The sequence below is a fragment of the Scardinius erythrophthalmus genome (genome assembly GCF_964197995.2).
Source record: "Scardinius erythrophthalmus genome assembly, chromosome: 2".
Taxonomy (NCBI): Eukaryota; Metazoa; Chordata; class Actinopteri; order Cypriniformes; family Leuciscidae; genus Scardinius; species Scardinius erythrophthalmus.
This window is the reverse complement of record NC_138222.1, coordinates 6,246,549-6,271,950: the sequence shown is the minus strand read 5'-3', so window position 1 is coordinate 6,271,950 and position 25,402 is coordinate 6,246,549. Positions and strand designations below refer to the sequence as shown.

Below are 25,402 nucleotides of genomic sequence, written 5' to 3'. Positions count from 1 at the left end.
ACACTACATACTGTATATCAGAAGCATACTGAATGTCAGGAGCATACTGAATGTCAAGAGCATACTGAAGGAGCATACTGAACATCAGGAGCATACTGAACATCAGGAGCATACTGAACATCAGGAGCATAATGAACATCAGGTGCATACTGAACATCAGGTGCGTACTGAACATCAGAAGCATACTGAAGCATACTGAACATCAGGAGCATACTGAACATCAGGAACATACCGTACATCAGAAGCATACTGAACGTCAGGAGCATACTGAACATCAGGAGCGTACTGAACGTCAGGAGCATACTGAACATCAGACGCACACTGAATGTCAGGAGCATACTTAACATCAGGTGCATACTGAAGCATACTGAACATCAGACGCACACTGAATGTCAGGAGCATATGAACATCAGACGCACACTGAATGTCAGGAGCATACTGTACATCAGACGCACACTGAATGTCATGAGCATACTTAACATTAAGAGCATACTGAATGGAGAACAAAGTATTTATTCCTATTTTTGGTATAAATGTTGATTGGCACAAACATGTTTTTTTTTTTACCTGTCTTTAAGATAGAACAGTGAAGCACCTACGATAATTATTGGATAATTGAAAAGTAGAAATGTGAAGCTTATAATTTTATAAAGTCAACTAACATTAATTTTTATGTTACAAATTGTGTATTGTTTGTGCTGTAAATCTGTTTAATCGCCATTTTTTACAAGGTAATTATTTTGTGGATAAACATTTACATTTTTTAATTAGTTTTCAAAATTAGTATTTTATCATTTAGCCTACTTCTGTTGTTTTTCTAAGTGGTCAGACTTTTATTGTTTTTGCCTGGTGGACAATAAAACAGCTGGAAATATCTAATACACTGAAGGATGGACCTGAACCATCTATAGTAACCAGAATATATAGTAACCCTTTTAACTGTATGCAACATAGAAATATGCTTTTCTCTCATATTTTCCTCAAAAAAATGTAATTAATTGTATTTACTGTTGGATTTTTATGGAATGGACAGTAGAAACAACAAGGCGATTTAGATTTAAACTGTATTAAAGATTTTTGTAATTGGTCATCAGATGCCAGCTTTGTTTTTGGATTCAACACTTGTCTTATCTCTTTCTGCCCAGGCTGTGGATGTAGACATCAATGGTTCTGTAGTGTTATTTACACAGGGGCCTGTGGGGCACATTGCAGATGCTTTGTGTTAATGCATCTAAGAGCACATCACAAAGGCCAGCCATCTAGCAGTCAAACCATTGTCTATTGGTCCAAGTCTATTGGTAGCATCAGACTCTCATTTTGGGGGCGGACGTCAGTGTCCTTTAAATACACCGGGATCAGGCCGCTTCTGTTCATGTACAGGGTGAAGGATGAAGATGGACAATCACACTCTCTACACTCTGTTTCTAATAGTGAGTTTTCATGTCATCTCGATCTGGAGTGACGATGAGGAGGTTATCTCCTGTCCAGAGCACCAGCAGGCCTTTGAGAGCTCCTGCTATGAGTTTGTGGCTCTCCAGCGCAGTTTCCTCAGCGCTCAGGCTTGGTGTGAGCGGGGCGGTGGGCACCTGGCCTTCATCCAGATTGATGAAACCCAACAGTTCCTCCAAAAACACCTGCAGGCGGAGCAGGACTGGTGGATCGGACTCGCACCAGCTTCCACCAACCTCACTCTGGACTCTGCTGCCACTGAAGGTATATTTCGAAAGTTTCCTTGCTATGCTTCTCAAGACATATGTTGTCTTTTATAAAAGCTTTGAAAATATATCTAGGCTCTTGAGGCGATATATTAAGGCACCTTCATTTTTTAACTGTTACCCCCTTTTTAAGCATATATGTGAATTTAAATGGTTGTAATTCATGAATGCTTTCGAATACAGACCTAAGGTTGGTCTCTTTAAAAAGAAGACTTCTTTATTGCAGAAGTGAAAGATGCTTCACAAAATGAATGTGTATAAAACTTATAGAAGTTTATATTTACTGTAAAGCAAATGTATTGAACTAAACATTACAATTTTATACAAAATACATATTTTACAAATAAATTTGGACTCTAAAATTGCTAGAAAATCAAAGCCATATGTCTAACCAAGTTGTTTTCCAAATTTGAAGTTCATATTACCCAAAGTGAGCCCGCTTAAAGGGTTTGAACTGAAGTACACTTATGGTAATTCAATGTCCAATTTTAAAAATGTTTTTCACAGGACTAATTTTGAGTGTTCAAGCTTTCATATGATACTTAATTCATTGATTTTGATACCTAATTGATGATTACTAAAATATTTGGCATATATATAGATAGATAGATAGATAGATAGATAGATAGATAGATAGATAGATAGATAGATAGATAGATAGATAGATAGATAGATAGATAGATAGATAGATAGATAGATAGATTTGGACCATACTTGTCAGTGATGCTTTGAATAAGCCAACAAGACACGGACTGTTAAAATGTCTTATCTCTGTTGTCAGCTGCATTTCACATACAGATAAACTATTTTTCAATCATGCACCCACACTGTAACATCTCCAGCATTACTGCCAGCTGACTCGGGTTATCTCTACACAGCAGAAGGTTGTTAATGGGTCTGTGGCTTGACACCAATCTCTGGCTCTACAAAGACACATTTTTTATTGCCATGTCCCCTTTTGTGCTAGATCTGTCTCCGTTTCTATGGATGGCTATTGTAGGCATGAAGGAAAAGGGAGTACAGTTTTTTGTTGCGCTGTTTATATCCAGCACCTGGTTAGATAGGGTCGGTATTTGTTTTTCGGCAAAAAGGATACATATTTGTATTAACAGGGTTGCTATCATTTTGCTATCAAATTTTTTTATCGTAAATTAACACATCCTTAACACAGACTTGCTCAAAACAAATTTGGATCACCTTATCTGATTTCTGACACTAAATCAGTTATTGGTCTTTAGCAATAATACGGTTTGTGTGAAGTCTTTGAATTTGAAACCTTAGTCATGTTAGACACCATATTGAATTTAACGTGGATGAAAGCAAGGCTGTGAGGGATAGATGTAGGGCGTAACTCTTTGTTGTTGTTTTATTTTGTTACTTTTTGTTCTCAGGTCCCTTGTCCTGGTTGGATGGCTCGGATGTTAGTTATTCCAACTGGCTCCGGGATCCGTCGCCGAACGCATCCTGTGGCTCCATCAGAAGAAATTCTGGATTTCAGTGGGAGGCCACCAGTAACTGCAGCCAGGAGCTCTACTTCATCTGCGAGTTTGGTTGGTGTCTTTTTTATTTGAAAATATTTGGTATTTTCACTTTATTTTGATTGTCCACTTTAGACACTCTAGTAACTTTGCAACTACATGTCAGCTAACTCTCATTAGAGCATCAGTAGACTGTCTGCTTAATATCTGCTAACTCTTTATTTTGATGCTCCCCAACAGACATGCTACTGACTACAAGTAACTTTGCAACTACATGTCAACTTATTATACTAACCCGAAGCCCTTACCTAACAGTTTATTACAGCCTACTTATACTCTAATGAGAGTTATCTACGCCTACGATCGGTCAACGAGCGACGGCTCGTGTTTCCATCACAGAGAACCACAAAATCACTTTCCAGAACATTCTCATTCACAGTTCCATGCTGGTGGAAGGATCTCCCCACCCTCATTCAACATTCAAACGACAACTGAAAACTCATCTCTTCCGTGAGCACTTAACCTAAAAAAAAAAAAAAATCTTTCTTTTTCCTTTAATCCTCCCTTATTGGGCTTATCCTACTCTGAGCAATGCCTGAACTTGGTATTTTGAGCTCTTCTTGCGTTGTTTTTGCCTCTTCACGGTGACTCGCTTAATTTAGTCCTAAATTGTAGGTCGCTTTGGACAAAAGCATCTGCTAAATGACTAAATGTAACTGACATGTAGTTGCAAAGCTACTTATACCTAGTAAAATGTCTAAAGTGGACCATCAAAATATAGTGTAACCAAATATTTTCCTCCTTAACTTTCCTTTTTGATTTGTTTTGAGCGTGAGTTAGAAATCAATCAATGTTTTTTTAGAGTCTGGGCGCTCTTTAGCCTGCGCGGACCACAACGCTACGCTTCAGTGTGGCTCTGGTCAAGTGATAGAGATTGATGACAGCTTCTACGGCAGGAAGACGGTGCATTACTGCAGGTCCAGCCACGCTCCCTCACACGCTCCTCCACAGCAGGACGAGTGCAGCTGGATCGATATAGTAGATACAGTCTCAGGTACATCCACTGCAACTCTCTCACTATTATACGACACTTTCCATGAACAGGTTACACTTAGGTGTCCCATGAATTCAAACGGTTCCTTACTGCATCCATTAAGATCAACCATTCAACTCTGTTACCCAAACTACACACTTACATGTGTTATCTGTTAACTGTTATCCCTTCACATATCCATTGATCTCAATGAATTTATTAAGTTTGGTCTTTTTGAGTTGTATGTTTATTTACTGTTTATTCCTAAAAAACACTCATATCAGAGTTTTAAACTGTATTTACACATCCCACTATATTTTGCAGTACATGGCGTGTACTTAAAGTGTACTTACCTAAGAAAGTACTGGTAATATAAGGCTACTACATGGGTTAAGGTGAGGTTTAGGGGTAATTCAGGGTTAGTACCTAGTTATAACCCAGTTATTGCAATTACTATAATGAGTACATAGTATGTACATGGGGAACAGGACTGTAAAATAAAGTGCTACCCAAAATTTGGCAACATGTTTGTGAAAATTCCAAGCGCCATATAAAAAGTTGGAAATTGTTGACCTCCCAAGGTTTACAATCAATAGCAATGTGTTAAAAATATCTTGCTAACATTTTTTTTTTACCTTACTGTATTAATGGAAAGTGCCATAAACAATAAAGTACATTTTATGATTTCAGGCTTTGTAACTTAAGATTTATTACATATTTGCAATTTGCAAAGTGTTTCATGCAACCACTCCCTAACCTATACAGTTTATTATTAGTGGGGAACATATGGACTTTGCAAAGCGTTCTTTTTTGTGACTGAAACCATGAAGGGCAATAAAGCGCAAAAAGCTTCTTTATCATTTACAAAAGCACTCGACAACTATCAGATTACATGCTTCTTAGCTTTAAAAAGGAAATTATGCCCAACTGTGCGCACGGATTCAATATTTACAGAGGTATTCACACAATGGTTTATTTGAGTGTGTACAATTGTGTATTCAGCAGCATGTAGTGATTAATGTTCGCGATTATTTGCACACTGACTGTAAACTGTTCTGTTTCTTGTTTTCTGTGAAGAGCACTGCCACGGGCTGCAGGTGTGTCAGGCTGCTGCCGATGTATCATCTTTTGGAGAGCCGTGCCCTGCGCTGGGAAGCTACTTATCAGTGGAATACCATTGCAAAGATGGTCAGAACTCTTTTGTCCTACAAATGCTGTATATCGTCAAGTGTGTCAAATGAAATCTCAGTGTTACAGTTTCCTTACATAAAAAGCATCATATCTGATGTTGATAATATGGTGCATATCTAATACTCACTGTGGCCTTTAGACACTTTGTTTATTACCCCGATACGTGACTGTTTGCATGGATTCTGTCATCTTATCTGTTGCACAATCCTCCATTTATTTAGACATGTCGGTCGAAAGAACATTTCAGTTACACAAGCAGTACTTAAAGGTACACTATGTACATTTTTTTGGTTCAAAATTAACTGCATTTAAGTCAATTCATCATCAATCCTTCTTCCAAAACATGTTTTTGTCTTTCCCTGATTCACTACGGTGAGCCTATTATAAGTGTTTATATCTTAGACCAGTCCGGATAGTTTTCATGGGAAATTGCGGACATACGTCACTCGTGTCTTGTCATATCCGTAAATTGAGAAAAGTTGACACTTTGACGTGTGTCTGGTGTGGAAGTGGCGTAGGTTAGTTGTTGAGAAATGTTGACATGGAGCCGCTAAATCTCCAACCTCCGGGAAATCATCCGTTTTAAACAAACGGCGAACAGAGGAGAGAAAAGAGAACGCGACAGAGCTCGTAATAAAACAAGAATCAACATGCTTGGCTTTTCGGGGATGTCGAGAACTGAGAGATTTGAAATGTTGTAAAAGCGACATGGAGATGATGGTGTTTTTACACTCGACAGGTTAGTAAGGTATTTTATTGAACAGATAGATGTCCATATGTAGCTCTCAGACAGAGCTCAATGCAAAGCATTATCTATTAAGAACGAACGGTCATATTCATCCGCACAGTCACACAGAGCCGAAGCACAACCAAAACAATGTTCTTCCACAAAATGCATGCAGTTAGAGTTACATAGTGTGCTGAACCTTTAAGACAAAAACCTGTCCTGAGACTTTACCGAATCAAAAGTTGACCATGTTTAAATAATTCCCCATTGAAAAATGTCTTACATTCTACTCTAATCTTGAATATTTTTATGATTTGTTTTTTATTCCCAAATTTGAACAATATTGACATCTAGACTTTGGGATGATATTAAGACATTGTGCTTCTTGTTATCAGCTCTACATCTGCTGATGAGCAAACTGGCCGCTGTCTTTGACAACATTACCATCACAGTGAAGTGGTTGCTGCATCCATTTCAAGGCAACCTCACGTGCACTTTGAGTGCTGGAGATGGACACATCATTGATAATTACAGTCCAGAGGAGTGAGTGTTGCCCTTCTGCATGTCATGATGAAACATAATAGCACTGAGTTATTAAAATAGCATTTCATTATATATATATATATATATATATATATATATATATATATATATATATATATATATATATATATATATATATATATATATATATATATATATATATATATATATATATATGTTAACCCTTGTGAAAAAGAAATACATTTAGCATACTTTTAAAAAGATTACTTATTACAGAAATATACAGGTGCTGGTCATATAATTAGAATATCATCAAAAAGTTGATTTATTTCAGTAATTCCATTAAAAAAGTGAAACTTGTATATTATATAGACTCATTACATGCAAAGTGAGATATCTCAAGCCTTTATTTGTTACAATTTTGATGATTATGGCGTACAGCTTGTGAAAACCACAAAATCAAAATCTCAGAAAATGTGAATATTACATGAAATCACACAGTAATTACACAGTGATACCATGGTCATTGAACCAGGTTTAGGTTCTTTTGGCAGTGAGGGCAGGTGCCAATCCTGCTGGAAAATGAAGGAAGCATGAAGTGCTCTGGAAATGTCCTGGTAGACGGCTGCGTTGACTCTGGATTTAATAAAGCACAGTGGACCAAAGTCCTCTTTTCTGATGAGAGCAAATTTTGCATCTCATTTGGAAACCAAGGTCCCAGAGTCTGGAGGAAGAATGGAGAGGCACACAATCCAAGATGCTGGAAGTCCAGTGTGAAGTTTCCACAGTCTGTGTTGGTTTGGGGAGCCATGTCATCGGCTGGTGTTGGTCCACTGTGCTGTCCACTCAACGCAGCCGTCTACCAGGACATTTCCAGAGCACTTCATGCTTCCTTCAGCAGACAAGCTTTATGGAGATGCTGACTTCATTTTCCAGCAGGATTTGCACCTGCCCACACTGCCAAAAGAATCAAAACCTGGTTCAATGTGTAATTACTGTGTGATTTCATGTAATATTCTAATTTTCTGAGATTTTGATTTTGTGGTTTTCACAAGCTGTAAGCCATAATCATCAAAATTATAACAAATAAAGGCTTGAGATATCTCACTTTGCATGTAATGAGTCTATACAATGTACAAGTTTCACTTTTTGAATGTAATAACTGAAATAAATAAACTTTTTGATGATATTCTAAGTATATGACCAGCACCTGTATATTTTAAAAGAATGTACAGGACTGAATGAAATGAAAATGTATTATAGTTGAAATTATGCAATTAGTTAGACTTACTCTGTCAAAAATAAAGGTTCCAAAATGGTGTTTTGGCAGCAATTCCAAACATAAAATAAAATAACCGTTTTTGTCTAAGAATCTTTCAGTGAAAAGTTCTTAATAGAACCATTTTCTTATTGTGAAGAACGTTTTAATAATCTAAACAATCCTTTTGTGGAATTGAAAGATTCCATGGATGTAAAAGATTCTTCATGGAACCATCAATGCGGATAAAGAACCTTTATTTTTAAGTGTAAGAATGCTTTTTGGACCCACTTATGTAGGACATCTTTATATATAATTTTATAATTATATCTATTGTCTTCAGAATATGGTTATAGAGTATTACTAAAAAGCATTTATGGTAAACTAAATTAGACTTTTAATGATATTTCTGTTGAAACATGCATGTCATGTATTTGTAATTAAACATTTGTAATGATGATATAAGTACTTCACCAAAGCATGACAAAAGATTATTCAAATATAATGAGAATTATATAATAAAAAATAAAAGTGTACTTAAGTGTGTTACATACTTTCACGTTTAAAATATGCCTTCATGGTTTACTTAATACAATTAAGCACACTTCTTTATCACAAGGGAACTTTGACTGACTAATGCTTGACTGTGAGAACTCTTTAGGATGGAGAATGTGGTCCATAAGTACAGTCGCGCTGGAGTATTCACTGTCGGAGTGGAGTGCAGCACCAGTGAATGGCATGTGACAGCCCACAAAATCATCACTATCCAGGAACCACTTGGGGAGTTTGGGACTATAAAGTGTCACAGCATGAATCAATCCACAGACTATACCAACTGCAAAGCACTTTATAATAACCCTCTGAAAATCCAAGTGGAGTTAGACGCAGGTAAAAAGTAAATGTTATTATTTAATTATTTTCTGATGAAAGGGAATACAATTTTATGGAAGCTTCTTTCCACCATGGCATAAAAATAAAATAAAAAGTTAATTGCAACTTTTTATTTCACATTTCTGACTTTTTTTTTTTACAGTTGCAAGCTTAAATCTCACAATTCTGACTTTATTTTTGTAAGTTTAAATCTCGCAATTCTGACTTAATTTTTTTACGTTAATATCTTGCATTTCTGACTTTATAAAAAGTTATACTTACAGTATTTCTTGCAATTGTTGCAATATTTTTAAGTCTTATTATCCATTTACTTACATTCATTTTCACCTACCAGATGACAAAAACACGTATAGTGATTCAAAGGACATTATATAAGTGTTAAAAACAGACAACATCTAAATTAATGTTTACCTCCATTAGGAACAAATATAACCTACAAAATTCAGCATGGAGATACAGAGCTGGTCTCCACATCTGCTATCAGAGGGATCATTCCCCATGACATCCCTGTATCTCCAGAGGTACAGCAGAAGCTCGGGCCAGGTTGCCATCAGCTTACTATTGTGGCTGTCAACGGGGTGACGCCGAAAGATGTCTCCACCGTCCTGGATCTGTGCTTGCTGGAGCCGGTGGAAGGCCTCATAGCAGACGTGGAGCTCGAGCACAAGCAGTGTCCGGTGCGTGTCCTTCAGGTCAACGTGACTCTGGCTCGGGGGGCTCCGGTGCAACTGCATTTCATGCTGTCTGGAGCCAATCACACCTTCTCTGAGATGCATGAGATGCTGCATGGAGGTCCACAGCTTTTCCATGTCTCAAACACAATACAAGGTGCTTCCATTTGATTGACATGAACTTTGCATGGCCAAAAGTGGATGTTTCATTTCAAAACATTTATAGTTTTCATGTGACGTCACAACCTTATAGAAAAGCCCACCTGAAGGGCAAAACAATGCTTTCCTCTGGTAACCCATACGTTGCTTTTTTCCAGGTTTGTGTTAATGTACTAAGACATTGTTATTAAAAGACCAAATTCAGTATCTTATTGAAGACACATAAGCAGTGCACAAAATATGAATGTGACACATTAAGCTAAGTTGCCCTCCAGGTCTTCGCGCCACTGAAAATATGAAAAAGAATTTGGACATACTGTACATTTAAAAATATATTATTATAAAAATATATATCCTAACGCTTTTGGTCATGTAGTCGTGTGTAATTTGCATGTTCTTCAGTCTAATTGTTTCTCTATCCTATCATTTAGGCACATTTAATGTTGTGGTCCGAGCAGAGAATTCCTTCTCAAGCATGGAAACGGACGGTGGAAACACAACAGTTTATTGTCACAACGAAACAGTGAATCAACAGGATGGAGACACAGTATGTGATCCAGAATCAAACACATAAATACATACTCGCATTCAATACTTAAGCTCAAATTCAAGAGCTCTATGTGAGATGTTGTTGATTACCACAAAAGATCATTTCAACATCATTAGTTTGTAAAAACAAATCGTGTTTACAATAATGTAATGTATAGAAAATGCATGCAAGTCTATTTTGGTTATATCATTTGGCTGTATTTTGAAATAATGTGTAATTTAGCATTATTCCAGTGCAACGACTTGCACCTTAGAGTTCCACTGTTAATGCATTATTGTACATACATTGTTGTGTCACATTTTAGTTCAGTGTCCAATTCTCACTATTAACTACGACTTTTGCCTCAATAAACTCGTAATTACGGCTTATTAATAGTTAGTAAGGTAGTTGTTAAGTTTAGGATTAGGGATGCAGAATAAGGTCATGCAGAATAAGGCATTAATATGTGCTTTATAAGTACTAATAAACAGCCAATATCCTTGTAATATGCATGCTAATTAGCAACTAGTTAATAGTGAGAATTGGACCCTAAACTAATTTTTTTACCCATTTTTGTTGCTTTTTACAAACTGATAGTATTCAAATAATTTCCTGGATGCCATATATGTTGTCAATACTTTTACTGAACCCAGAACATTCCTGTTAAAAAGGCAGCACATCCATTACACTTCTATAATTTCAACAGATCGGTGAGCATGTGAGAATTCCCAGAGATAATCTGCATATCACTGTAGATCCAGAGATCCCAGTCATCGGCACTACCAGCGTCAAGCTATCTGTTGATAAACTTAAAGATGACAGCGCTCTCTGGACGTGCAGTAAGTACCACTATAACTCAATCACAAATATTGTGTTTTGATCCAGGGATGTCTATAATAACTGAAGAAATCTCAATAGCAGTTACTTGGACAGTTTAACAATTTCTAAAGAAACTGGCCAATGATGAAACATTGACTATATTATTGTGAAATACTAGCAATACTTGTTGCTTGCAATCAGTTTAGTCTGAATACATGAATGCTTTTGAATAGCCATCAGTGGAGAAAGATGCTTTTTGTCACGTCTGTTGTTAGGACAACCGATATTATCGGGGTGGTCACCGTAATTTTGCAGTGCAACATGTTCCTGGATCAACGTGTTTTATTGATCCTGACCTGGAACAACATTAAACTGACCATAAACAAGTTATCCCTAAAATCAGAGGGAAATGATGGTGAATAACACTGATGTAGAAGCACATAACCCTGATATTAAGCCTAAACTTGACATAAACCGTGAACTTGTCCCTCAAATCTGATTGGTTGATTGGAATGATGTTCCAGGATCAACAAAGAGCATGTTGGACTTGGTGAAATCACGTTCACGCTTTTTTCCCCTTTTCTTTGTACTGTAGGTGGCACTTGCCCCTGTCCGGCTGAAGTGAGAACTAGAGATTATGAGATATCCGAAACTTGTCTTCCACCAGTATACAGTTTCTCAGAGTATACTGTACTTACCACGTCACATGGTCACAGGCAAACTGGAACCAGATGCATCACTGTGATTCCAAATGAAAATATGAAGCTCACTCTTACGTAAGAAGAATGTAACCAATTGGATTAATACGATCAAAATGTATTTGTTGTCATTTGTGCTACTTTGAAACCGGTCTATACTTTATGTCCTGTCTCTTTAGCTGTTCCAACTGCGCTCCAGTGAACGTTGCCGACAGTGTGAAGCTACAGGTGCAGTGTGAAGGATGTGAGAAAATAGTTTGGTACTTCGAGAAGTCTAAGAGATTTAATGTAAGTGTTTTTATTTTGTGTTATGACATGACAGTCATTAAACCTGTAGCTTTAGAGTGATCTTTCAGTGTGCTTTATGAAAATCAATCCAGTTTTGCATGCAATCCCTTCTGAAAATGAAATATACTTTAGCATGCTTTTAAAATAAGTGCTTATTACGAAAATAATATACTTTGAAAAGAACATACTTAAGTGTGAACTGAATGTAGGGTTTAACAGACACTTAAAGGAACACTCCACCGTTTTTTGAAATAGGGCTTATTCACCTTCTTTTCTACATTTAGATAGGTGGGCAAATGCATTTTTGTCTCAGTGCATGCATTGTTTTAGTTTGACAGGGTCGGCGCTAGCTTAGCTTAGCATAATGAATGGAATCCTTTGTTGCCAGCTAGCATGTCCTGAGTAAAAGTGATGAAAAAAAAAAAACCTAATTACTTCTTGTGGCCTGCGTATTCACAACAAGTACAAATAGCGATGCAGATTAACACTAGGCGATTTCCTATGCAGATATTGACTTGGGACTATATTAGGGGGAAGCACAGGCGAAGCACTGCTACTTGGGCGCAGAGATATCACACCCAAGTAGCAGTCCTTCGCCTGTGCTTCCCCCTAATATAGTCCCAAGTCAATATCTGCATAGGAAATCGCCTAGTGTTAATCTGCAACGCTATTTGTACTCGTTGTGAATACGCAGGCCACAAGAAGTAATTAGGTGTTTTTTTTTTTTATATCACTTTCACTCAGGACATGCTAGCGGGCAACAAAGGATTCCATTCATTATGCTAAGCTAAGCTAGCGCCGACCCTGTCAAACTAAAACAATGCATGCACTGAGACAAAAATGCATTTGCCCACCTATCTAAATGTAGGAAAGAAGGTGAATAAGCCCTATTTCAAAAAACAGTGGAGTGTTCCTTGAATTGCATGTTAATTCATATTTATTAAAAAATTTATTATATTTTAAATGTATAACAAATGCAGTTAACTGAACTTTAGAGTGCTTTTTCAACTAACTTAAGTACATCTTTATATGTCATTTCTTAATTACTTCTATATTTCGTTGAAATATGATGAAAGTGTACTGCCGAACGCACTGACAAGATTTTATAATGTTGTTTCTATTTAAACTTGTTTTTAAATGTATTTGTTCTTACATATTTGTAATGATAAAGTTGCATTTAAAATAAATATATTAACTTTAAATGTAATATCAATTAACACACTACAGTTAAAATTATTTAACATGTACTTTAGCATGTTAGCCAACACTAAACACTTCACTAAAGCATGACAAAAGATTAAAAAAATAAATAAATAAAATGTAATTTAAAGTAAAACTATAAAACTGTCAAACTTTCAATATGGCATTATTACAAATTGCACTTAAGTGTTAAGAAACATAGTCATGAAAGCATACTCTATTTAAATGGCCTTTTATTTAATTGATATTATAATTAAAATATAGGCTACCATTAATAATATCTGCATGCATATTTTTTTAAATGTCTAATTGTAAAATTTGAAGTATCAGTACAATTAATCTCACTTCTTTTTTACAAGTGACCTACATCAGTCTTTTTAAGCATGACACAATGTGCTTGGATGGTGTATTAAAATACAAATGACTTTCTTACAGCTTTTGCAAAGCCACTGTTACTCAGAGTCAGTGAAAAAGCCATTGATAAAGCAGGCAGAGGGCAGCAGCAGCTCGTATACCATCGAGAGTGATGTACTTAAAAGTGCAAAGCGGGATATCACAGTGGTGGTTTATGGTAAGAGTCGCTTTACTTGTAAATTGTTCCCATTCTTCTGAGGAGTGGACCCAAAATGACTGAAATCACACTTAAACAAATATGAATTGCAATGCACAGATAATTACATATTCAAAACTAGCAGCAGCTGCACATGCCATTTTTGGTCACTTCTACATAAATGCTGTTATAGTGATGTTAGTGGATGTATAAAGTCAATTCTCCTCAAGTTCACACAGTTCTACTTAATCACAGTAACTATGAACCAGAAAGAGTAATTTTACCATTTGAAACTTTTTTCTTTTTTTTCTTTTTTTTTTGTGCTATCTTTAAATATATATATATAAATGCCAGTTGGTTTGACATTATTATCTAATGCAGTGACATTCACACTTTTAACTGTGGATTTTTGGGACCACCAAATTAGGTTACACTTTATTTTACAGCGTCCTCGTAATACGTTACATCATGTAAATATATTAAAAACGGTAGCACTTTATTTTACAGTCCTGTTCCCCATGTGCATATTATGTACGTATTGTAGTAATTGCAATAACTGGGTAATAACTAGGCACTAACCCTGAACCTACCCCCTAAACTCAACCTTAACCTATGTAGTTACCTTATATTACCAGTACTTTCTTTGGTAAGAAAACTCTAATGCAAATGCACATACTGTAAAATAAAGTGTTACCTCTGTTAATTAAAACTACTCAGTACTTATTTTTGTAATTACACTGTAACAATGACACCTTAAAATAAAGTTTAACTCCAAATTATTTGTATGACTAATATTAATATTTGGTTACACTGTATTTTAAGGTGTCCTTGTTACAGTGTAATTATACATTTAAGTACTGAGTAATATTAATTAACTACATGTACTTACTATAGGGTTAGGGTTTGATTTAGTGTTCATTGCATGTAATTATGTATAATTTACTGTAAGTAAGTAGCCTACATGTAATATTTGTGACAAGGGCACTGTAAAATAAAGTGTTGCCAAATAAAGTTTAACTTTATGTGACTAATATTAATTTGAGACCCCACTTGATTAATCCCAAATCTGTGTTTTCTCTTAGCTATCAAAGGCGGCTTATCTGGATCTGCTAGATACACTGTTCCCATTGATGGTGCATCCGATACTGATCCTGATTCCTCATCAGAAGTCATTCCGCCTTTGCCGACTACAGAGTCTCAATCTTCTCATGCTACCGACGAACCCCTCAAGCCTGTAACGCCCCCCGTCGTCTTGCGTCCTCCCTCCTGCATCATTAGCCCTCTCGTGGGTGATGTGCTCTCTCCCTTTAAGATCAGCTGCTCTGTGGATCCATCTTTCTGCAAAGCCAGGCCCTGTGTGTTCTGCTTCAAAACTGCCGGTGGTGAGAAATGTGATTTTTATTCAAAATGTTGTTCTTCCTGATAAAAGTAAAATCGGCCTATGCATATAGAAGTTAACTCCTAGTACTTTGACCTATTTTGCAGGTCATTATTTTTACTGTGGCGCCGAGCCCACCGTGGAGTCGCTTTACCTCCCTCTAGGGAATGTACATAACAACTACAGTCTGGAAGTGGACATCACTGTTAGGAACGCAGCGGGTGTTACTGCTGACACTGCTGTAACCACTTGGGTTTGTAGATGAGCTTATTTGTTTATGAGCATCTTTTGAAAAGAAAGTAACAGAAAAAAAAACACTTACAGTTCAGCTAAATTAATTAACCAGATGGCTTATTCTCATATAACTCTGCCAGTAGTCCCTCAAAACATGTAATAAATCACTGCCAAATTTCAAGAAATTATATTTTTCCACTTCAGGCCTAAAATACCATATCTTTAACAACTACACAGTGAGGGAACAATGACCAATCCTAAATGTATGGCTTGTTTTAGTTTTTTATCATTACTAATCTTGACCCTAATATAGCCCTGTCACACACAGTAAGATTTGAATCTATATACTTATGCTTGATAATATGATTATATATCTGAGAAAATTCTAGTAGCTAGGTTATTCAGTTTTGCCTTGTAATAAATCAAACATTACAAATGAAAAACTCACTGATTTCCCTTTCAAACCATGTTTTGTACATTTAGTATATGCCTTGGCCTATTTTGTCTCAAGAAAAGAAAATTAGTAATGAACAATAATCATTGATCATAAAAAACTATATAGAAAGTAAATGATGACATTGTAAACCAATAAATTCAATAAATGCAATATTTAGGTCAACCAATTCTTGTTTTTTAACCAAATTCTTTTTTTTTTATTAATATGTAATAGTGATGAATGGGAACATGCAAATTTGCAACAAATAAAAATGTATGTTTATAATTTATTTTGCATTACATAGTGATGTAGTACTCGAGTCCGGTCTCGGACTCGACTGAATTTGAAAACCAACGGACTCGGTCTTGACTCGGACTCGACTCTTCAAAGACTCGGTCTTGACTCGGACTCGGCATAGGCGGTCTCGTCCCCATCACATTACATATTAATGTCTTGTCTTAGTTTTCATTGTGTTCAGTTGCTAATTTCCTTCGACCCAGTTTTCCCGTTTGTCTCATTGGTTCATCTCATTCACCTGTCCCTTATTAATTAGATCCTTAACTCCTTTGTTTGCCTTATGTATTTAAAGGGATAGTTCACTTTCAAATTAAATTTTGGTATGTTTTAGCTTACCTCAAGGGCATCCAAGATGTAGGTGTCTTTTTTTCCGCAGTAGTTTCAATTTTGATATTTTTAGGTCAAACCGTTCTTGTCTGTCAGTCGTATAATGCAGGTCTATGGTCACTGTCTCAAAGAGCATGCACAGAGTCCAAATTAAAACAATTCCCCATCGTCCAAAGTAAACAATTCCCCATCGTAAGTACACATTGATGGCCTAAGACACGAAACAAGCAGTTTGTGTTAGAAAACGATCAGTATTCGCGCGGATGCATGCGCCCTCAGATCACTTGGACGTGGCTGTGTATAAGAGCTAAAAACGATATAAATACTGTTCGTTTTCTCACACAAACCGCTCGTTTCGTGTCTTAGGCCATCAATGTGTACTTACAATGGGGAATTGTTTAATTTGGACGATGGGGAATTGTTTTAATTTGGACTTTGTGCATGCTCTTTGAGACAGTGACCATAGACCTGCATGATATGACTGACAGACAAGAACGGTTTGACCTAAAAATATCAAAATTAAAACTACTGCGGAAAAAAAGACACCTACATCTTGGATGCCCTTGAGGTAAGCTAAAACATACCAAAATTTAATTTCAAAGTGAACTATCCCTTTAAGCTCTCAGTTTCAGTCTGTCCCTTCTCCTGTCTTGTTTATGTTTCGAGGTTGTATTTCTCCATGTTATTCTCCTGTTTCTTGTGTTGGAAGTTACAATTAAAGAGTATTTAGTTTATTCCTTCATCATGTTCATATCAGCCACATACCGTGACAATTAAACAGAGTGTAATCTATCAATGGATAAAGCCTATATAATGATTTATCGTGTTAATCAAATGTCAGTACTAGGTTATGGGAACCATGTGACCATTACGTGAGAATTAGTCAGACAGATAAAAGGAAAAGAGTGACATACAAAAAGAAGAAGACAGCCAAGACAGACATAATGACAGAATTTTGGAAATGAAATTGTTGTGCATGATATTCCAGGTAAAGGACACCAGTACTAAGCACACAGTTGGGGATCTTCAGGCATTGGTTTCCAATCAGGTGTCTCAGCTGCAGCAACAAGGTCGACTCACTGGGCCAGCGCTGGCTCAGATGTTCCAGTCTGTGTCCGACAGACTGAATGATGCATCACTTGACGAACAGCATGACAGTCTAAAAAAAGAGGTAGTCTATAGGGAATGTGCACATTCAGGCACATTGTTTTTATATTCCCAGTGTTTATTTTACCCCTCTGCCTTTAATTATTACATTTTTAGCTGTGATTTTGTATATGTACATTTCTGAAATACATAACTTAGACATTTACCTCTGATAACAGTTACTCTAAAATGTAATGTGGACTCATGCATTTTCTGTAAAGCTGCTTTGAAACGATGTGTATTGTGAAAAGTGCTATACAAATAAATGTGAATTGAATTGATTATGTTGTAATTCTGAATAACCAAATACGGTATGTCTCTTCTGACTAAAGCTGAGACAAGAGATGTTGCTGAGTTTGAGTGTTGCCACAAGCTCCATCTCCCCAAATAATCCAGCAGAGGTGCAGATGAGTGCTAATGTGGTTGCAGGCCTTACCACACAAGGCCATGAGCTGACAGGCACTGCGCAGGTACTTTGAAACAGTCGGGATGAAATTTAGATGGTAGTAATACCTTAGTAGTAATACACCTCTTTCCTAACTCATCCGTACTGGCTACAGTTACAGGCAAGTTCTCTGCTGACGAACCTCAGTAAGGCCCTGGTCTCTTTGACGCTTTCTGGTGTGGGGTCCTCTGAACATATACTGCAAGCATCCACACCAATAATTGGCGCTGTTAGTAACATCCTCAAAGCTTCCTCCAATACTTCTGAACAGGTACTTCACAACACCCGAGCCCTGCTTCACGTGCTGATTTAAAACCACCATTCTTGACACTGTTTTCATTCCCCTCTGCTAAAGAGTGAGATCTCCAGTCATTTACTAAACACTGTGGGCAATGTTCAGAGTGCCTTGTTGGCTGGGAAAAAGGTTAACCAGCCGCCCACCATACTGAGCACTTCAGTTTTTGGTTTATATGTCAACAGGTAAGAGAATAATGCAAATTAATCATACAAAAGCACAAATGTTAATTTTATGGGGTCTTCACATTGCAGCATAAGCCATAAGACAAATCATTCTGCTGTGATCTTTCAGATTATCACCAGATTGTCTTCAGAAACAGTCCTTTAACATTCAGAAGAACAGCTCTGCCAGTTTTATGCTCCCATCTCTGGGCTCTGATGTTTTGTCTGCAGATGAACCAGTAGATGTACGGGTGAGTTGTGTGATTTTTTTCATTTTGCAGATGCTTTTATACAGAGTGCGATTATACAAATGTGATTCATCCTAAGGAGGCAATAACAAAAGAGTCAACATAAGCAGGACACGGTTCAGTGCTCAATGAAAATATTTGTTTTTGTTTTTTAGCTGTTTGGAATTTGGATGGCCGTGTAGGGTTGTGAATATCATTCCACTAGTAATGAATTGGGAACGTGAATGTTTGGGAAAGTGATTTTGTGCTTTTCTGTGATGGCACCACGAGGTGCACTCAATCACCTACCTCAGGCTTCTGGAGGGGATGTACATTTGTAAGAGAGAGTAGAGGTAAAGAGGATGCCTAGCCCATGATTGTTCTGTATGCAGGCATCAATGTCTTGAACCAGTAGCCAGTGAAGAGAGATTAAGAGAGGTGTAATGTGGGCTGTTTTGGGCTCATTAAAGTTCTGTAGTATTTTTAGAGGTTTGATTATACATGTTAGACATCCTGCCAGAAGAGCATTATAATAGTCTAGTCTAGAAGTTACAAGGGCCTGGATGAAGAGTTGTGCTGCATGCTCAGTTAGGAAGGGACTGATGTTCCTAATGTTACCGTGCTGTCTTTGCAAAGAGTTTTTTGAATGTCAATTGGTTATGAAAGATTACCCAAAGGTTTCTGGCAGATCTGGTTGAAATTATTGTTGAACTGTTGGAGTGACCGGAAAGACAAGCAACCTCTTCGATAGGTTGAGTTGGAGATGGGAATATCTGGTTGTAATAAAAAGTAGAGTTGTGTGCATAACAGTGGTAGGAAAAACCATGTGCCTGTACAAAAGTTCCCAGTAATGTAGTGTATATGGAGAAGAGTACAGGTCCAAGCACTGGCCCTTGAGGTACCCCGTGACTAGTTGATGTGCTTTGGACACCTTTCCTCTACAGGCAACCTTGAATGTCCCTAAGAGGTAAGATTCAAAGATTAGATTTCTGTAATGTTAATTTATTCTTGAACCTATTTACAGATGACAAGTTTTGGAATAAATCCATTCTCATGGTGTGAGGGTGACCGTATCAGTGGATCAGTGGGGTCTCTTTCTCTTACCAAAACGAATGGCTCTGTGATTACAGTGGCAAATCTCACTGAGGAGATTGAGGTAAAAGAAGATTGTCAGCAAGTGTCCAAAAGCTTGGCTACTGTAAATATAAAACATCCATACCTTATCTATCTTTTTCATTTTCTAGATTCTCCTACCAAGGACGGATATGGCAGAGGTTAACCAAACTCTTCTGGAACTAGGAAACTTCAGCACTGTGGTCATTAATGTGACTGCACCCAATATATTTCTGGTTTTCAAGTTAGACCCCTCAGAGGAGATCCCTCTGCAGTTGCTCCTGGGTTTTCAGGACTATCCTAATGACACAAATTATGAGGCCCGGATCCAACTGCCTCAAGGGGGCAACTCTGAAGGTTATTAACAAATATAAACAATTCAACAGAATTTATGAAATAATATTTGCAAAAGATAATTATTCTGTTTTTTTTGGTGCAGAGGAGAGGTACACATGGGTGCTTAACCCTATGGAGATGACAGTGGAAGTAGGCGTTTACTATCTTCTGGTGAGGCCTGTTGTTGGTGCAGGGGTGAATTCGACAAATGCCTCAGTTTTCATCACAACCATTGCTGCTCACTGTTTGTATTGGGATGAGATGAAGGCCAATTGGAGTGGTGATGGCTGTAGGGTAAGCTGAACAAAAATGTCTTTTGATTTTATCGCTGGGCGTCACCAAATGGCTATACTGTTGGTTTTGAGGTGTCACTTATCATCTCATAAAGTCTTTCTATTTTGTTGAGTCAGTGCCCACATTGCATTGCCAACAATCACTGATATCGCAAATTGCCAACATTCATTGAAAATAAGTGACTTCCAGTTGGTATGTCGGTGCAATCACTCTTGGTGTGAACACCCCTTTAAACTGAATAAGCATGTAATTTAGGACCTCATGGTTAGAGCCTTACTTTTTTTTTTTTTCAGGTTGGCCCTCGTACTACAAGGTTGGTTACTCAATGCCTATGTACTCATTTGACCTTTTTTGGAAGCTCTTTCTTCGTAATGCCCAACGTGGTTGATGTGTCCCGCACTGCTGAACTCTTTGGCACCTTCGTCAACAACCCGGTGGTGGTGTGTTTTGTAGGTGCCATTATCCTGGCTTACCTGGTGGTTGTGATGTGGGCACGAAGAAAGGACATTCAGGATGCAGTCAAGGTTTGCTGGTTTTCTTAAAGATCCAATTTGAGATACGTATAGATAATTCCATATTTTGAAAGAAAAAATACCATTAATAAGAAAAACTTCTTTGTTTAACTTTAATGTTAATCTGCCAATTTAAAGGTGAAGGTCACAGTACTTGAGGACAATGATCCCTTAGCTGAATATCGTTACTTGTTGAGTATCAACACAGGACATCGTCGTGGGGCCTCCACCTCTTCTCAGGTTAGTGTCGACCATATTTTGTTGCAGCATTTTTTCATGGACACTTTTGTGTCGTTCAAAATGAACACAACATAACATTGTTCCAGGTGACAGTGACTCTACAAGGCACAGAGGGAGAGAGTGAACCTCATCATTTGACTGACCCTGAAAAGCCAGTGTTTGAAAGGGGAGGACTGGACATATTCTTGTTGACCAGCCCATACTCACTGGGAGAGCTACAAAGTATCAGGCTCTGGCATGACAACTCAGGACAGCATCCTTCTTGGTAAAGATAATGGGAAATGTGTCACACAGTACTTGTGATTTCCTGGGAGGCATGTTGTTCTCTTACGAGAGTCCTCTCGTACTGCGTTTTATCAAAACGCTACGGGAAAAGTCTCTTTTCACGAAACACTGAAGCAAAAAATTATCCTTTAATTTTCATATATGTAAAACGCGTTGCGGCAGCAGCAGACAGCTATGGCGAGACGGCTTGCTCGCTCATTGGCTGCTCTGCGGCAACTGCTTAAGCCTATCGAGCGAGGCCTGGGATGACATCAGGCCAATGAGGGCGCTTCGCGCCCTCCTTGCCACTTCCCGCCGAAACGGGCGTGGCTTACCTCTATAAAAGGAGCTCGAGAAGGCTGACTCACTTGATTTTAATCTCTTCAGCGAAGCGCACGCATCGCTGGATCACGGAAGCAGCGTCGTTGAAGCAAGCACATCAGCGGGACGAGCCCTCGAAGCTGCTGGCCAACGCCGCCTTCTACAGCCGTACCTGCTGCGCTTTCCGACGCCTATATCCTTTTCATACTATTGCTTTTCTGTGTGTGTGTGTGTGTGTGTGTTCTTCGCAACACTCACCCCTAAAAGAGCTGCGTCTTTTTCAAGATGCCTTCCTGCGGCTCGTGCCGAGCCCCACTCACCGAGGGAGACAAGCACGTCATCTGTGTTTCCTGCCTGGGTGAGGACCATGCAGCGCTCGCGCTCGCTGACGGCGGATGCCCTCACTGCGAGCTTTTGCCGATGGTGACTCTGAGGACTCGCCTGGCATCCTTTTCCAAGCCTGCATTCACCGCCGCGATGCCGCGCCGTAAGAAGCGCCGCTCGCAGCGGGTCCCGGAACCCGCTCCAGCTCGACCAAGCTCGCCGGTTCGCCCGCCAGCTTCACCGGCCTCTCTCGAATCACTTCCTGATGCTCAGCGCCCGCAGTCTGCCGCCGCTTCATCAGAGGAAGTCGGTTCAGAGGCCGCGTCGGGGGAGAAGGATTCCTGCTCTCTGCTAGCTTCAGGCAGCGAGGATTGGGCGAGCTTTGAGAATCTCGCGCCTCCTGCCCGCAAGCCCTCAACGAGAGCCAACATTGAGACGGAGCTCATGCGGGTACTCGCACTGGCCGCGGCGAGCCTCGGCCTCGAGTGGTCTGCACCGGAGCCCCCCTCTCGAACCCGGCTGGATGGTAGTTTCCTCCCTGGTGAGCGCACTTCCCCGGAATCTAAGCCCGCTCCTTTTCTTCCTGAGTTACACGAAGAAGTTGCGAAGGCTTGGAACGCGCCCTACTCTGCGCGGACGCGCTCATCTGTGTCACCCGCATTTTCCTCTCTGGATAATGCCAGTGACCGAGGCTACCTCTCTCTTCCGCCGGTGGAACAGGCGATAGCGACCCACCTTTGCCCGCCCTCTGCTGGACGGCGGACTAAACCGGTGTTGCCTTCCAGAGCCTGCCGCATGACGTCGACGCTGCTCGCGCGAATCTTCTCCGCCGCTGGGCAGGCCGCGTCATCGCTACACACCATGGCTACGCTGCAGATTTACCAGGGTGATCTCCTCCGTAAGCTGGACGAGATGGGACCTGACGCTATCTGCATCGCGGATTTGAGGAGCGCTTCAGATCTCACGCTCCGAGCTACTAAAGCCGCCGCACAAGCCATGGGACGGTGTATGGCTTCCGCCACTGTCGCTGAGAGGCACTTATGGCTGACGCTCACGGAGATGGCCGATTCCGAGCGCACTGCGTTTCTCGATGCCCCGCTGTCTTCCACCGGCCTTTTTGGTTCTTCTCTCTCCGAGTTCGTGGAGAGATTTACCGAGGCCCAGAAAGCGTCTCAAGCCTTCAAGCACTTCCTGCCGAAGCGCTCCGGTTCTGCAGCGGTTCGTGACAAACGGACCCCGCGGAGCTCTCAGCCTCAGCCCCCGCCTTCGGCCGCCTCTTCGCAGCAGCCACAACAGCGCAGCTCGAGGCCCCGCTCTCGGTCCAGCGCCCGGCGCCCCTCGTCGCGCGGGCCGCGATCGAGGGTTGTGGTAAAACCGGAAGTGCCGAAGAAGTCCTAGCAAGCCTGGGAAAGCGCAGGTGTGTGAGTCCCGTTGTGGCCGGCCTCCCACCCAAGCGCCCCGCTGTTTCAGTCCCAAGGTTTGCGACTGTTCCAGTGTTTTCTGCAGAGAGCAAGCCTGCACTGCCGCCCGCTTGCCTGCACACAGAAGCCGTTCTCACGGCTACCCAGATAAATCTCGAAAAGAGTGTATTTTCTGGTGTCCCGGCCACGGCCGATGGTGCTATAAATGTAGTCTCGATGCCCACTCCTCAGTGCCCATCACTACACATAAGCACAGCCCTACACGTAGGGCCCGCGCACATAAAATCGACTCAGGTCGGTTGCGCTTCCAGCATAGTGAGAGTGCCCACTTCCCAGTGCCCACGAACACTATGTCTAACACATCACAGGCTCTCTGTAAAAACGAGAACTGTGAGCGCGCGCTCTGCTCAGGCAGACGCCGCGCCCAAAGCAGTAAATGTGCCACATCTACTCGCTCACATGGGTCCTATGAGACTTTCTCAGTCCTCCCTCACTCAGCTAAGCACTGTAGTAAGGTCGAGGACGAGCGTCTCGCCCGCTGTATTAAGCGCGCGCCCCGCCTCAAATGCCACAGGCATAACGCCTATGTTTGTATCCCCCGAAGCACCTCTGTCGCACGGCGATCAGAGTGCGCTCCGTATCCAGCCCCTAGCCAGCCATGCAGAAGCATGGGCAGCGCTCCCAGGGGTTTCGGACTGGGTGCTAGGCATTATAAAGAGAGGCTTCTCGCTACAGTTTTGTCGACGCCCTCCCCGCTTCATAGCGCGCGTCGAAACTACGGTCTCGTTGGAAGTAGCTCACCTACTTCGAGCCGAAATATCAAAACTGATAAGCAAAGGGGCGATAGAGCGCGTTCCCCCAGCTCTAAGCGAAGGGGGGCTATACAGCAGATACTTTCTAGTCCCCAAAAAGGACGGCGGTATCAGACCCATACTGGATCTAAGACGGTTGAACAGAGTATTGGTGAAACGCAGTTTCAAAATGCTCACAACCAGCAAAATTCTCGCGCATGTTCGCCGAGAAGACTGGTTCATGTCAATAGATCTGAAGGACGCGTATTTTCAAATACAAATAGCGTCACACCACAGGCGATACTTGAGATTCGCCTTCGAGGGTCAGACATACCAGTATACAGTCCTGCCATTCAGCTTGTCCCTAGCAACCCGTACATTTACGAAATGCATGGACGCAGCGCTCGCTCCTCTCAGACTCAGAGGCATGCGAGTGCTGAACTATTTGGACGACTGGTTGATCCTAGCTCAATCACGATCAGAGCTCGTGGAGCACAGAACCATTTTACTCGATCACCTCGAGAATCTTGGTATCACAGTCAACTGGACAAAGAGTTCATTGAACCCCAGTCAAACGATTTTGTTTCTGGGCGTCGTTCTGGACTCACAGTCTATGACAGCGCGGCTGTCACCACAGCGCGTGTTGATCATTCAGCGCGCGGCGAGGTCTTTCCGCCGCGGCGCTGTCACCCCGCTCAGGAAGTTTCAAAAGATGCTGGGTCTCATGGCTTCAGCATCGTCAGTTCTCCGGCTGGGCTTGCTCCGCATGCGCCCGCTGCAGTTCTGGTTGAAAACGCGGGTACCGCGCAGAGCGTGGGCGACCGGTCGATTACGCCTCAAGGTCGATCAGAGCTGTGTTTCAGCCCTGGCGCCTTGGACGGCGGACGACTGGTACCAATCAGGTGTAAGCCTGGGGACTTCCTCGAGAGTGAGGATGGTGTCGACAGACGCATCCACCTCGGGATGGGGAGCTCTGCTCGAGGGCAGACCGTTCTTCGGCCTGTGGTCGGAACGAGAAAAGCTCCTACACATAAACTGCCTAGAAATGCTGGCAGTGCACAACGCGATGACGCGTTTTTGTCCCCGCATCAAGGACGAACACGTCATAGTCCGTTCGGACAACATG

The 25,402-nt window shown here is 40.4% G+C and overlaps 1 protein-coding gene across 1 annotated transcript in view; it reads left to right on the top strand.

The window, feature by feature from the left end:
- Positions 1-1,394: 1,394 nt before the first annotated feature.
- pkd1l2a (polycystic kidney disease 1 like 2a) overlaps positions 1,395-25,402 on the top strand; it is a gene marked incomplete at its 5' end in the record, with an annotated part of 35,569 nt that continues 11,561 nt past the window's right edge. Inside the window, 24 exons of the mRNA XM_081358353.1 lie at positions 1,395-1,713; positions 3,107-3,265; positions 4,056-4,247; positions 5,304-5,414; positions 6,540-6,687; positions 8,568-8,794; positions 9,218-9,625; positions 10,059-10,174; positions 10,863-10,990; positions 11,853-11,961; positions 13,597-13,732; positions 14,794-15,093; positions 15,197-15,342; positions 17,372-17,554; positions 17,862-17,999; positions 18,090-18,245; positions 18,330-18,454; positions 18,564-18,684; positions 19,685-19,816; positions 19,905-20,130; positions 20,213-20,403; positions 20,697-20,927; positions 21,054-21,155; positions 21,242-21,420. Coding sequence (XP_081214479.1) covers positions 1,395-1,713; positions 3,107-3,265; positions 4,056-4,247; positions 5,304-5,414; positions 6,540-6,687; positions 8,568-8,794; positions 9,218-9,625; positions 10,059-10,174; positions 10,863-10,990; positions 11,853-11,961; positions 13,597-13,732; positions 14,794-15,093; positions 15,197-15,342; positions 17,372-17,554; positions 17,862-17,999; positions 18,090-18,245; positions 18,330-18,454; positions 18,564-18,684; positions 19,685-19,816; positions 19,905-20,130; positions 20,213-20,403; positions 20,697-20,927; positions 21,054-21,155; positions 21,242-21,420 — 4,283 coding nt within the window. The remainder of the gene's footprint in view (positions 1,714-3,106; positions 3,266-4,055; positions 4,248-5,303; positions 5,415-6,539; positions 6,688-8,567; positions 8,795-9,217; positions 9,626-10,058; positions 10,175-10,862; positions 10,991-11,852; positions 11,962-13,596; positions 13,733-14,793; positions 15,094-15,196; positions 15,343-17,371; positions 17,555-17,861; positions 18,000-18,089; positions 18,246-18,329; positions 18,455-18,563; positions 18,685-19,684; positions 19,817-19,904; positions 20,131-20,212; positions 20,404-20,696; positions 20,928-21,053; positions 21,156-21,241; positions 21,421-25,402) is intronic.